This window comes from Sceloporus occidentalis, unplaced genomic scaffold (assembly GCF_023333645.1).
Source record: "Sceloporus occidentalis isolate IW3139 unplaced genomic scaffold, rSceOcc1.0.p SCAF_4, whole genome shotgun sequence".
Lineage (NCBI taxonomy): Eukaryota > Metazoa > Chordata > Lepidosauria > Squamata > Phrynosomatidae > Sceloporus > Sceloporus occidentalis.
In genome coordinates, this window is record NW_028316984.1 from 161,292,802 (window position 1) to 161,308,423 (window position 15,622).

General features: G+C 39.4%; 1 protein-coding gene across 1 annotated transcript in view; it reads left to right on the forward strand.

The window, feature by feature from the left end:
* The window catches only part of MIPOL1 (mirror-image polydactyly 1), a 251,755-nt gene extending 237,483 nt beyond the window's left edge, over window positions 1-14,272 (forward strand). The window contains exon 11 of the mRNA XM_089523560.1: window positions 12,198-14,272. Coding sequence (XP_089379686.1) covers window positions 12,198-12,264 — 67 coding nt within the window. The 3' untranslated portion in view covers window positions 12,265-14,272. The remainder of the gene's footprint in view (window positions 1-12,197) is intronic.
* The last annotated feature ends 1,350 nt before the right edge of the window (window positions 14,273-15,622 follow it).

Sequence of the window (15,622 nt, forward strand, 5' to 3'; positions counted from 1 at the left end):
GCATATTTGTCTAACATTATAACATACATAACTGTTAGATTGCAAACTATTAGATGATCTCTTTTTAAAAACTCTGTTAGCCACTTGAATGGCTGCTTGAGAGTCTCATTAAGTAAGGCTCAGTTTTATATTATGAAAGACAGACAAGGGTCATGATCAATTATGGTTTGCTTACATTGTTTCTTTCCAGATAACAATACAGAGGATCCATTCCGGACCCCTCCCTATGTGGAAATGGAAACTCACACATATTCAAGACCCATTGGCTTGAATGGCTGCACACTCTGGCATGCGCACCATTTTAACCAATGGGGCTTGCCCCTCCGTGAGTAAGCAAACAAAACAAAAGCAAACAAGCTTCATTTATATACTGCTTCATACCGCCTAAGCAGTGTCTAAGCGGTTTACAACTGTAAGCTAATCAAGACCAGAGACTTCAAGTCCATGAAAATGGAGAGGCGACTGCAAATCTGTTCTGTGATTATTTTTAATTGGTGTTAGATCTTAGTCATCCTTTGTTCTCTTGACTACAGATCCATTTTGATTAATGACTGAGACAAACTATAGGAAATCTTTATATGAATGTCTTCATTGCTCACTTTAACATTATGCAAGTCATCTGTGATCATTATTTTTGTCTTTATAATATTCAGCTGTAATCTAGGTTTTGCACTTTCTCCCTTAATATTTCTCAGTTCCATGTCTTTGATATTTCTGCAAGTAATATGGTGTCATCCTCATATCTTAAATTGTTGATGTTTCTCCATTTTTAAAATCATCATTTATCTGTCTAGTACCATCAAGGTACATAGCACTTTACAAGAAAAGAACAACAAAACTGTTCTCTGCCCTCAGGCATACAATCTAATTGAAACATGACAGAAAAGGAAAGGGGGACACCAATATGGAAGAGAATTAAATCCAGTAGAATACTGTTTTCTTTTTCTCCTCCCAGGCCACAGCAGTGGCAGTTGGGATTGGGGGGATGGCCTTTTTCACACGTCCTTCATCTTAATTTAATCCTGTTTATGATATGATAAATTCTGCATATAAATTAAACAGATAGGGGGATAAAATTAAAACTTGTATGGCCAGCATGGCGTAGTTGTATTACACTATGACTCTGGAGATCAGGGTTCTATTCCCAGCTCAGCCATGAAACCCACTTGGTAATCTTGGGTAAGTCACACACTCTCAGCCTCAGGTGAAGGCAATAGCAAACCTCTGCTGAACAAATCTTGCAAAGGAAACCCCATGCCTTAGGATCACCATAAGTAAAAACTTACTGTTTTTGAAGGCAAAAACAACAATAATAATAAATAATAAAATTTTATTTATGTTTCCCCACCTGTGAGAAATTGTTCTGTTTCTCCATATTTTGTCCTGACAGTGGTCTCTTGTCCAGGGAACAGGTTGTACATCAGGACAATCAGATGTTATGACATGTCCATTTCTTTTAATTGCCATGGCTGCATCATGTGGAATCCTGAGGTTTGTAGTTCGGTGAGGCACTAGAGCTCTCTGGCTGAGTATTCTAAATATCTCTCCCTAAAGTGCATATCCAGGGATAGAAGAGGAAGTCACCATGGTATTTAAAGTGGAATTGTAGTGCTATGAAAAAACCAAATATCAGGGCTTAGCAAGTTTGGCAGTCTAGAGGCCAATTGTTTCTTCCTGGGAAATTTCAGTTCTGGTTTTGTAAAACCTTATTTTTGAGCAAATCAAAGGGTAGATGGGCCACATACCTTGTTCAAAATACTATCCTGTTTCCTGAAAGCTTCTGGAAATTCTATTCTTTTATTATCTCCCCCCCCCTTCTCCCCCCACCCAATAAGGCTTCTTGGAGCTGCAAAGGACGCAAAATTGAGCAAGGTGCTGAAATTTGATCCATGCGCCTTGTGTTGCCCGCCTCTAAGTTTGAATAATGATGAAGTGGAAAGCAACAGAGAGAGAATTAATGGCTTGTCACTTTCTCAAGATACTCTTCGAGTTTCTACTGTCAGTGAAATTGGCAGGACTCAAGTCAATTGTCCTAAGTAGTAGCTTCTCCAACATTCTGTGAGGATGCTAGGAAAAGCCTAGTCACCAAATTAAAGTGATTATAAAACAAAAGTAAGATGGAAATAATAAAGGTGTGTTGCAACAGAGCTTGAAAAAAATATTTTGACTTGCTCTCGTATGACACCCTAGGCAGCACAGCTGGCTGTAGTATTCTGGGAGCTGTGGTCCAAAAAAGTAACTTTTGGCAGCTGATACTGATGACTCAAAGAACACCTCATCTATTCCTTGCTACAAGCTACAACAATATTACATGATTGGTTCACTCACAAGTATGCCATGCATACCATGGAGACAGGAGCTAAAATGAGAAGTCAAAAAGGCTTTTCATTTTATTTCTAATAGTTGTGTTTCATCAAATAAAGTAATTGTTCCTCTTTTATAGTGTTTCTGATTGTGTTTCTAGTACTTCACATATGTGCAAAACACTGTGGGTAGTAAAGTAGTACTAAAAATGTGGTTGGGCAAATAGTCCCGACAAAGGTCACCCCACCCATGTCTTCTACTGATGATACAGTTCCTCTTCATGTATATGCACTCAGATGCACTAGCAAACAAACTGTTCATCCATTCAGCTGAGCTATCTTTACTAGAGTCAACATTTCTGCCAAATATTTATTAGTTTGAAGGGAGGTGAAATGGTTATTTCCTGCAGAATACTAGTATACTGTCTCATACACTCCTGCCTCTGAAGATTTGAACTTCAGCAAAAGTCACTTTCTCGTAATACTTTGACATCTTCCTCTAAACAGCAGCTATTTCAGAGAAAAGAAGTATTCAGTATTTCATACACATGTAGCATAGAAGTTAGGACCAAAGTTAGTTGCCAGTTTTGATGTCTAGACAGCATCATATCCTAGATACCCTAATTTACTATATAATAGATCTTCTTGACTATTTTTGGTCCCAGTTTGTCTAGAAAACCGCATGCAATTCTAAAAGTTTGTTGACAGAAATGTACAGAAATAATTTCATTGTATTTTGTGTTTCACGATAAAGATGAATTCTTAGAGGAACAATATTTTGGGCAGTGTGCTCAATTTTCCATTTGTAGTACACTACAGGCCACAAACCAGTTGGCCTATGTTTGTAGAGTTTGTGATTATACTGTACTATACTGTACAGACTTTAAATGTAGAGCTGCTATTTTTTAAAATATATTTCGACAGAGATGCATATCACTCTGCCTTTCCCATGTTAAATTGCAACTCTCACGTTCCTCAACATTGTTTATGCTGGCTGAGGCTTCTGAGACTTGCAGTCCAACAACATCTGGAAGGCCATGATTCCCACCCCTGATACATGGCTATCACAGGTGACATTTTTTTATGAGGCTAGGAAGGAGTGTTTGGTAAAGCATAAGAAATGTTTGTGGTTATTTCGATCATTGACAGCTTTATTCTGTGTATGCTATTCTTGTACAAGAAATTGAGGTTTTGCTAGTTTTAATTAAATGTGCCACAGGTTGAGTCTCCATTATCTAAAATGCTTGGGACCAGAAGTGTTTGGGATTTTGAGGTTTTATTGGTTTGTTTGTTTGTTTGTTTTGGATTTTGGAATACCTCATGCGTTTTGGACATGGATAGGCAACAGTGGCCCTCCAGATGTTTTGGGCTTCCAAGACTGATCAATTGTAGCCAGCACAGCTAATGGTGAGGAATTACAGGAGTCTCAACAGAGCTTTCCAGTGTTTGGAGCGCTACTCTTGCTCAACCCTGGTGTGTGCCCTCATGCACTCTAGGAAGAGATAGCAGCCTTATGTATGGGGCAGAGGATTCTCTTTCTTCCTGGATGCGCAAGGGCAGCCAGAGTATTCCTGGTTGTACACCTCCACAGCTGGTCAAAAGCCAAGAGACAAAGTTGTAACTGCGAGTCCCTGGCCACTGTTGTGTACCTGGAGTCAGTGACTGTTTCATATGGTTTGGGGGGGGAAAGAATCAAGCAGGAGTTATATGAAAAACAAATAACTTTATTCAAACAAGCTGGCAGACAAACAACTCTTTAACTGTCCCTCCAGATCTGTTTCTCTGCTAGTGTGCTGTGTAAATTCCTGGTAGCTGTTCCTTTAAATTGTGTCTTTCCTCTGTGTTGCTAAGCTTTGCTCCCTACCTGTTGTCTTAATCTTCCTTCTTAGTTCCATGTACATTGATGCAGACACAAGGGAACAGTACACTGGTGAACACTTATGCTTTGTGAGTGTGCTCATGGCGTTACGGCTATTATTTCCTTTTGAAAAATGTCTTTAAAAACAAGGAGGTTGGGTGTGTTGCAGACCAGTGTCCATAGTTCACCTAGGCCCCAACACAACTTGACCAGAATCCCCTCAGCTTTGGCAGTCCTGCTGGCTTTTTATTTTTATTATTTTTATTATTATTATTTAATTTCTCCACCTTCTCTACAGAAGGAATTTGCATCTAACCAGGGATGAACATGCCTTTGCAGGGTTGTGACTTGTCTTCAAAATGTATTTAGAAATCGTCCATCCTTGAAAAAATATGTAGTCTTATTCTAGAGTAAAACAAAAAGCAAAGTGGCCTTGCTTGCATTCCTTCTATGTGGTGTGGTCTCCCTCATTTTGATGCTAGCCGTCATCATGCATTTGAAGAGCAAGAGGCATGATTGTTAAGCCTCATTATTTTCAATGAGGCCTGACAGTTTCAAAGTTAACCAGAAGACAGCAACTTTCAACCAGTGGGTATTTCTTTTCAAGCATGGGCGAGTCTTCATTGACTTGTCAATTGTGTTGTTCCCAGATGTCAGTTGGTCATATCTACCTAGATGTATTTTTTTATCCCAAGCTCTTAAATAAGGTTATTATCCACTGTATTCCTCATACCACCCCTACCTGGGATGGTATTAGATGTGTAGTTTAAATAATGTTTGAATACCATGACAGCTGTTAGAAGGCTGTGTGTGTGTTTGCATGCATGTGTGCACATGTGCATGTATGTGTGTGAGAAAGAAGAAAAAGAAATGTGATGCAGAAACGCGCTTGAAATGTGGTGCAGAAACAGAGTTCTGCAGATACCATAGACTGCCAAAAAGAGAAATGAATGAAACCTAGAACAAATCTAACCAGAGCTCTCTAGAAGCCAAAATGACTAAATTAAGACTGTCATACTTTAGGTGTACCATGAAGCAACATGACTCATTGGAAGAACCAATGCTTGGTAAACGGAAGGCAGTAGGAAAGGAGGAAGACTGCACTACAGGTGGATTGATTCGATTGAAGAAACTGTGGCTCTGAGTTTGCAAGACCTGAGCAGTTATTGACAACTAAGACCCATGGAGCTCTGTCATTCATAGGACTGTCATAACTCGAAGCCAATGTGACGGCAGATAAAAGCATACGTGCGCACATGTGTGTGTAATCATTGACTAATGATTTTCTTACATGGAATGGATTGCTTTAAATGGACATCATGAGAGATTTACCTGAATAATGTAAATAACTAGGACCATCATCTGTGAAATAAAATCAAAGGAGTCCAGGCAATAATATTGGGGATTGTACGCCAGCAGTACTGTGGCCTTCTGTTGCTGGCATCTGACTCATAATACAGTTATCCAGGCCCAACATAGGCTGGAAAAGGTTCCTCACTCCCATTGCATTGGATTGGATTGTAAAGGTAAAAGAATGGAGCAAGTTCTACTGTGACAGGCTGCCCCACTGGTTTAAGAAAGTTTCAACACAGACATAGGACTTTATCACACAAGGCTATAAAAGTGGGATTTTAATAGGATAAAAGCATCTTTCTCTGGTACTTATCACACTGTCATGTTTTTCCAGTGTTGCCTTGGCATTCCATTTGTTACTATAGTGTACCTTTTTATTGATGGGCAAAACCCAACAATAGGCTCTCAGTCTTGCTGCTGTTCCATTACTGTCTTTGTGGAGTAGGTCCCTGCAATTCTGCTTCTCAGGTATTCACATGGTGTGAGTGGATATAATTCTGCTCCTCTCCACCACTCTTTCTTGCAGTGATCATGGCCACCAACACAAGCGGAAGTGGGGAAAGTGGCGTCTGCCCCCCCCCTCCTCCAAGTAGGCTGGCGTGATAAAGTCTGTACATAGGAGTGGGGGATAGTTTTCTTTGTGACAGCTGAAGTCTTAGAGCTACCAGTTAGCTGTTGCTCCTAAGCAGTGAGCAGAGCAGAGCAAAGGCAGTTGTACACTCATTTTTCACAAAATCATTCTTAGTATTATAAAATACATGAATGCATTAATGAAATGGACTTGCAAAGGAACAACATGGAATTGTGTAGGAACAAGGAGAAGATGTAGGAGAAGATAATTGCTCATTGTGCTGCTGCAGCACAGAGGAAAGGTTGCGTCTGAGGAAGTGGATGGAAATTTATTCCATATCAGTATATTAGTCTTTAAAGTGTGTTAACTGTCCTGTTTGTAATACTTTTCTAGTAGATGCAGTGAACTAACATAGAGGCCTGTATCCTCTTTTTGTCTCAATCCTACTCTGTTCTTTCCTATGATTCTTGGTGTTTGAAGGGTTTGGAGTGTGGGGAATAGTGGCTTCCTAATCAAGTTTCAGGGATGAGGTTTTCTCAATACTGCAATAAAAATCTCAGTTGGAGGGCAGCTAGAGTCTTGTGGAAGATGGAAAAGTTCCAGGGCCTATTGTGTATCTCTTTTGTTATCTGATGTTTCAGCTTATATCACTTAAATCAAAAGCAGTTATCTTCAGAGATTTTGTAGAGCTCTCTACTGCAAAGTTTGCTTTCATACAGTGGGAAGGGGAATTCATTTTGGACTTTAAATTCTTCAGTTTGCACATTTGATAGAACATGATTTCTTTTGTCTGCTAGATAAATGTTTCTAAGTTTGGCTGACATCCTGGACACTTGCCATTATAAATCTCCTTTTTCTTATAATTGCAGAGCTCAGAATTTTCTATGGGCCTCACACAATGGCCAAAATTACCTCTGGGCTCACTTTTTAACTGTTGCAGCCTCCACTCTGTGGCTGTTTAGTGGCTATTAAATAGCGGGTGAAAGGCAAGATGCATCATTGTTGTTGTTGTTAACTGCTCTTGAGTTGTTCTTGACTCATTGTGACCCTGTGGATGAGACATCTTTAAGATTCCTTGACCTCCACTGCTTAGTTCCTATAAATTCATATCCAATACCTCTTTAATTGAGTCCATCCATCAAGCATGCACCCTCCCTCTCTTTCTGCTTCCCTCCAACCTTTCCGAGCATTAATGCTTTTTCCAGTGAGTCATGCCTTCTCATAATTTGACCAAAGTATGACAGCTTCACTTTGAGGGCTATTCAGACTACATTTTGAAATGAATTGTAACCCAGATTAAATGTCGGAAGTTCCCATTGGCACCGGTTTAAACACATCAGAATTAGGGTCTTTCAGACTCAATCCAGGGCAAATCCTCCCTGGAGCAGTTTTTCCAAAAGTGGATTATTTCCTTCGTCTTTTAGGAAAACCCGTTTCTTCCCTGCTGCCATCAAATGTGAACTTGGCCCCGGTCATGATCGGGTCAAGTTCAGGGGAGGGATTTAGGCCAGAGGGAGGGCAGAGGGCGGAACATGCCTCCCCTCTCGCAGGCAGCTTTTTCTCTCTCTTTTGTAATTTTATTTGTGACAGATTATGTGAATGCTTGTTCTACAGGTTGATACGTATTGCTAGAATGTGTCTGCTTGTGCTACATTTTCCTTTCGTTTGCTTGCTGCCGGCACGGCACGACACTTTGCAAGTGGCATTTTTAAAAATTATTTTGTGTGTGTGTGTGTGTGTGTGTAACAGAATATGTGACTGCTTCTGTTTCCTTTTAAATTGATACAATGTGTGAATGCTTTTGCTACATATGTCTATGTACATGTATATGTATGGCACTGTAACAGGGAAAACAGTGGTTTGTATGATTTGAACGTTTGTGCTTAGTTGTATATCTTTGCTTTTTAGCATCTTTTCTAGTTCTTTCCTAGCTGCCCTCTCCATCTTTGGTCTTCTTCTAATTCTTGACTGCAGCCCCATTCTGATCAATGTCTTATACTTCTGCCTATAAGGAATTTGAGACTTTGATTCCCAATGCTGGACACTGACCTCTATAAAGGCAGTTCATTGACTATCTAGTGGCAAAAAGGAAGGGTGTGTTGAATATCCTGTGCCAAAGGTGTTGGGCTGAAGATCCCAGCATCCTTCCCCTTTGACTTTATTCAAGCTAATAGGAACTGCAGTTCAGACACATCTGGAGGACCGTTCCCTGTTCTTTGTATTGTGATTGTTTGAACTACTCCAGTGGGTGGGAACCTCCCATGAAAATCTTGTATCAGTGAAACACCTCCTATTAGTAGAATGGGGAGGGATGATTTTACGTACTACCTTTTGGTTTTGCGAATTCCCTAAAGCAAGATTCAGGGGTGCTATAGGATGAAAGAGAAAGGATGAAAAAAAGTTACTCATGCAGGAGTCTGCTATTGCCACATTGAACTTTATCCAGTGTATACCTCTATGCCATGTGATTGTGTGTTCTTAGAAGACTGAATAAAATATAGATAAACTAAGAGACTGGCTGCTAGAGGACATGGTTGTTAAAATGTGAGCTAAAAAACAAATAGAATGCTGGCTTTTTAAGAATGACATTTTTAAATCTGGCTTTTTCATTGTTCAGTGTTAAATACCATCTCACTGAAGCAGGAATCTTATGAGGGATTCCCTGCTGCTGTAGCCATTTGAGCATTTGATTATGACTCTGGAAACCAGGGTTTGATTCCTCACTTGGCCGTGGAAACCCACTGGTGACCTTGAGCAAGTCACACACTCTCAGTCCCAGAAAATTCTGTGATAGATTCACCTTAGGGTCTTCATAAGTTGGAATGTATTATTGGTTTCATTTTTGTTAACCATGTTAGTCAACCAAGGAAGATTTCTCTGAAAGTAGGATTTTTCTTTTCTTTTAATTTATAATCTTAATCTTTTCTTTCCCCCAAAATAAATAAGCAAGCAAGCAAGCTGGGGAAATTACTTTTGTGGGGCTGGAACACTCAGAATCACATGTGCAGCATGCCCAGTGCTGACTGGAGGGCCCTGGAACTTCTGCTCCAAAAATGTAACTTTTCCAATCTGGCTGCATCCAATAAAAGCCCTCACCTGCACGTACCTTTTTGTATGGGGTGAGAAGAAATCTTTGCTGATTTGTCCCAGGAGTTCTTTAGGTCGCTTGAAAAATTGCTCTGGAGGAAAGAAATTGGCAGCATGACCTTTCTTAAATTTAAGTCTACTTCCTCAGATGCATTAGGAAAAAGTAGATTTAAGTCAACAAAATCTCATGCTGCCAACTTCTTTCTTTCAGGTAGTCTCAAAGGTGCTACAAGATCTCCCTACACACTGGTTCTACAAACTAATATGGCTTTATCTTTGAATTCTGGAGGATTTGGGGATGGTGGAGAGACAGAAAACGAGAGGAGAACTGACTAATGTTGCTTCCACCAAGCCTCCCTTCTTCCTCTTTTCAACCAGTGGAAAAGTTCCACTTGATCAAAGTCTCCCAGTGGTGTAAGGAGCCCTTGGAGCTCTGAGAGGCTTTTGTTGGGTCCACCCAAAATGTAACTGCTTCTGATCAATGGGGATGGTAGTGGTAGGTACTGCCAAAGGAGGTCAGTAAAATTTGCCCCCTTGCCAGCTTTCCACCAGCAGAAGCATTCAGAAGGCCTCCACCTTCAGAATAAAAAACTCTAGAACTCATTTTAGATAAAGAAATGTGGAAGCATTCCTAGCAGATATGCACTATCATGTTGCATAAATTCATTGTCCCTTTCAGCTAGGAAAGCTTGAGTAATTTGATCTTTGCCAATTCCTATATGAAATCACATAATCTCCAGCTCTTGGACCATTGTACAGATCAGCATGTAGCTATCTGGGTAGATACTACATTCCTCTAAATGTGATAATGGATTCTCCAAAGTTCCGGTCCAATACTCTAACCACTGGACCATACTGGCTCTCCTACCAACCTCTGGTGACTTTTGACATCTTTACTGAATAGTTTGTAGACAATTTAAAAAATCAATGTTTCAGATTTTGAGAGAAAATACAGTACACATTGAAAGACATACTGAAATACATCAATATTAAGTGAAACGGAATTATTACTTAAAACAGTGTATTCGTTGGTTGGTTGGCTGGTTGTTTAGTTGGTTGAATTTATTTCCAGCCTTTTTCTCAAGGTGGAATTCAAGGTGACCATTTGTATGGACTAAAAATAGGTTCATCCATTTCTACTTCCATCATTGTTATTTCCTGGAACATGGAGCAGAAGAATGAAAACTTACAAGCTAAGCTTCCAGTATCTGTCTGTCTGTTTGCCTGTCTATCCTACCCGGATTACAATGCCCAGAACATCCCAGTCCATGTGCACGTCAAGGTTTTTGTACATTTTTCACATAAATGGAGAAGTAATGTTCCTTAAAAGGAGTTGGGATCAAGGAATGGGTAAAGGGATAAAGAAGAAACTGTATGTCCTTTTAATATTATTATTTCTAGTGGCACCATTGGCTGGCTGAAAGAGTGTGGACGAATAGGTGCTAAAAATATAAAACTAGGAGGTGGATGATCAGGAAAGATAGGAATCTGGGTGGGCAGAATTCATTGTCAGGTATCAATGGTAAGAAGCAAGACTACTACTTATCTGATGAAGAGTACATCTACTTTATCACATTAGCTAGGTTGTATCAAGCTAAGACTCTGGGAGTCCAGAGTTCAAATCTCCACTTTGCCATGGAAACCCAAGTCACATTCTCTCAGCTTCAAAGGAAGGCAACAACAAATTTCTTCCCAATATAATCTTATGATAATGTTGCCATAACTCAGAGCTGATATAAAGACACATAACAATAATACTTTTGATTTTGCAAATTATATTTTACAAGACCACAGCATTCCTTGACATGATGTCCTCCACATATGTTGCACTCAGTGGTGTCACTAGGGTTGGCATCATGCAGTGTAGTAACTTATGGTGTTACTCCCCCCCTCACTGACCTCCTCCCATACTACACCTTACAGAATCTTTAGTAAAGGTTTTTGTACGAATGTTACAGTACTCATAAATCCTAATTCCTGTGTATCACTGAATGTAATGATAATAGTTGTGACAAAATGAATTAGCAAAATTAAAATTATATACACAGTGTAAATATATTTACATGCACATAATTTCATGTGGTTAAGGTGAAAATTTGGTAAGATGTGATGTTTCTAAAGAAAATTGGAAAATAATATATTTATTTAAAAAATTAAAAATGAAAAAAAAATTTAAAAATATTAAAAGTTTAATTTAATTAAAAAAACCTGGGGCCTCTCTTTTCTCCTCCCATGGAGCCTTGTCTCAATCTCTTCAACATTTTAAGGGGACACAGGTAAATGTCACAGCATGTTTCTGCTGAAAGGCAGCTGTTTGGGGAGTAGTGGTGTCACCCCCCCTTTAAGGTGTCACCTGGTGTGGTCTGCACCCCCCACATTCTCTTAGTGATGCCCCTGCCACACTCAGTGCAATGCCCTCTGGGTGCTACACCCCTGTCTGATGTGTTAGATTCATTGTGGTGGCTGAGAGTGATGGGAGTTGTAGTCCAATACATGCAGGACATCAGGTTGTAAAAGACTGGATTGACAACATCTGCTGGTATTAATGTCAGTGTACAAAATGTGCACAACTAAAGCTCAAACAAGTGTTGAGATCTTTTAGATGACAAAAGAGAATTGGATGTTCTGCATATTGAGATCAACAGTCACCGCAGCAGGGTTTTATACACACACATACACACATCCCAGTTGTGTGATGGCATCTTCGTAAGAAGCTTCACACACAAACCGTCAGACTCCTGATTAAACACAGGAGCCATGAGGTCCTTAGATGTTGTATTTACTACAAAGTGGGAGATGAGTTAACACGTTCTTCTGACTGTGAGAGGGCCAGCTTGTAGGTTAAAAGTTCCTCTGAAATTGTCTGCCTTCTGCCTTAGGAATCTGTCTCTGTTACAGTATTGCTTTGTTTCCTAGCATGACCACCCCAGGACATATTGGTCCAAGGCAAACACTGTCTCTTTTCAGTCAGGACATTCCTAATATTAGTTTCCTTTTCTTTCTTTCCCCTCCCTCCCTTTTCTAGGTTGCAAAGGCTGGTTGACGTTCTGAGGAAGAAGATTGGAGCGGGGACCATTAGGACGGTGATCTGATAGAAAACTCCAGTCTAGAGAAAGCATTCACATCTGGTGACCAGGCTGCTTCATTCAGCACTGTGTAAACATGAAAGCCTTAACTTAGCAAACAGTTGTTAGAAGTGGGACACTCCAACGACATTCCAAGCCAAGATAAAATCAAATCATAAATGTTTAACCACTTGGCTGCTGAGTTCTGTGATTTGTGCAGAAGTATCCTGATGAACATTTATTTACCTTTGTAGCAGATCTATTTTGGTATAGTTAGTCAGCCTTTGGAAGGGAGTGTGTGTATATGTGTACATGTGCATGTGTTTACATGCAGTTATACACAAAGATGTGTAGATAATTCTATGGACAATTGTTTCTTTACAGAGTGCAGTCTTACTAAGCAAAATGTTGTTTAGTCTTGCTCTTTCTGCCTAACTGAAGGTGCAAAATTTTTAGAGCATTTTTGAACTGTAAATATACTGGGTTGAATAGAAGTAATTAAATTAGCTAATGATCCTGAACGTCATCCCACCAAAAAGATAGGCACAGGTAAGAGGCATCCAGAATCAAAAATTATCTGTAGATAGTATTTTGTTAATTGCTATGTTTTATATTTAGGTACACTTATATAGTTATCCTTCTGTATCCCTGTTCACAGATTCAATAGCTTGAAAATATTATAGATATATATATATAAATTCCAAAAAACAAACCTTGATTTTGCCATTTTTATAAAAGGGACAGTCTTCAGCATCCACAGATTTTGTTATCTATGGGGGGTCTTGGAGCCAAATCTCAGCAGATACCAAGGGCCCACTATATTCCCTCAATGCTATAATGATTAATGAGAACTCTCTATGTGCACATATGCATATATATCTGAAGGAGAGATATATGTGGTTAATGGTTTATTGAATTACGTAGATGCCTTTCTCTAGGAAAAACTGATGTCGTCATAGCACAATTAAAATACACAAGAGTTAGAAACAGTACAAACTATTAAAACTACATATTGCTCAGGAACAACAAATTATTAGAAGTATTCAACTGGCATGATGTTCATATTTAAAACCTGGCTGGTCACATCTCATGAAATGCCTTGGAATTGAGAAACATCTTAATCTGGTGCTGGAAAGATGATAATGTAGGGGCCAAGTCGCCCTCACTGAGTAGCATATTCTACTGATAGGTCCGACAACCAAAAAGAAAAAAACCCTCTTCCTTGTTGGCGCCATCTAATCTTATCTTGGAGGAAGTACTCAAGGGCTTCAGACATTGACCTTAGGATATTGACAGGTTCATGGCAGGAGAGATGTTCCACCATGTACTTTAATCCTAAACCATATAGGATTCTGTGGATCAAAATCAGAACTTTGATTCAGAAATACATTGCCTCACAGTGCAACTGTGTTCCAATGTATGTTCAGGCCTTCTGAGCCATGCAGTCAATCTGACTGTTCTTTCAATTTCCCAAGCCATCTTCAAAAGGCAGCTGGACATATAGGGCACTGAAAGGTACTAACCTGGAGTTACCCAAGTAGAGATCACTAAGATAGCTAGGGTATCTCTATCCAAATGGAGATGTGCCACTATGGCCATCTCAGTTTTAGACAGACAAATTGTGTGGTTGCGTAGTTAGAGAGAGAGAAAGAAGAAGGGGAAGTATGAGCGAGTTTTCAAAAATATATCATTAAATATAATTTTATATATCAGCATAGGAGAAGGCATTTCCCATTACAGTAAAACACACACACACACACATTTATCAGAATGTGGGTAGTTTGTTGATACTGTCTCAAGGTGTACAAAAGCATGTGTTCATGTATCTAATGAATTCCATGTAAAACAGTCCTTGTTTTGAATCTTCTTGGTAAATGAACAGCCATTTGATTAACCTCTGCTAAGAAATGATTGTCAGTGTTACTTTCTTGTCATTCAGAATTGCCCAGCCAATCTATTTCATTAGCTCCTTTTGATTATGTTACTGATTTTTTATGGTGTTTCTGAATTTCAAAGTACTGAAATGAAAAATGAAGAGTAGGATGAGGAGGAAATAAATCCCATGTTATACCTATTTTCTGTGAGTCATTTATTCATGTTACCTTTTATTTCTGTCTTGCTAAGTTGAGTTATCTAGCATTTACCTTTGTGTGTGTTTGTGTGTGTGTGCTCACAACCTCCTCAGTTTGTTTTATGCATCCAAAGAAGTAGGTTAAAGAAGCAGGTGCTCTTGAAACTACAATAAAACATCTACTCCCTAAAAGAACTCAGAACGTTTGATCTTTTAATTCTACAGACTTTCATGGCTATTCTTGGCATGGTACAGACTAACATGGCTTCTCCTGAAGGAAAAATAGGCGGAATAAATCTGTTGAAGATTCCCATAGTTTTAACCTTTTATCCTCACTCCTGCTGAAAAATTCATCCTCTTGAATCCTTCATGCATTATACTAAAGCACACTGATTTTTAAATTGTCTACAAACTATTTAGTAAAGATGTCAAAAGTCACCAGAGGTTGGTAGGAGAGCCAGTGTGGTCCAGTGGTTAGAGTATTGGACTGGAACTTAAGAGATCCAAGTTTGAGTCTCAAAATTTATTAGATTTTGATCCTGGGCTAGTCATTGTCTCTCATCCTAAACTACTTCACACAGGAGTTTATCAAATGGGAGGAATTTCTCTTAAATTCGAATGAAAAGAAAGTGGGGCCAGAACGCATTCACTTAAAGTCGCTAGTTTTGCGCAATTACATGAATACGCATTGCGTTCGAACTGGCTTCCAATTGCCCGAAAATAGCATGTCATTACCCAAATTTGCGTGTGGCAGTCTATCATGCAATAACGTGAAACCCCATGATTGCGTTCAGATTGCCATTGGATTATACTTTCAATTCCCCTTGTCTGATAAACTCCATTGTTGTTGTGAGGAGAAGATTAAGAGGAAGAGAGCTATGTATGCTTCCTTGAACCCACTGGGGGAAACACAGGATATAAATGCAAGAAATTAATTAAGCAGTTGTACAATTGGACCTTGGTATTTGTGGGGGTTCCACATCCTGAAGATACAAAAAAATGCAGGACCTCAAGTTCTGTTGTCCCTAATGGCAGTTAGACATGCACACACCACCACTGCAGACAACAGGGCTTGCCATCTGGAGATGCTTAAATCCACAGCTGGCAAGCCTGCACCAATGTAGAACCAAGAATCACTGGCTCAATCTCTTTCTGCTCAGTGTGATTTGTTGTTGTTATTATCAAATCAACTCTGACCTATCCTATCTTGGGGTTTGCCTGGCAAGATTTATTCAGATGTTTGCCATTGCCTTCCTCTTAGGTTGAATTAAAAAGATTGTATGTACAGCGCTGTGTAAATTTACAGCGCTTTAT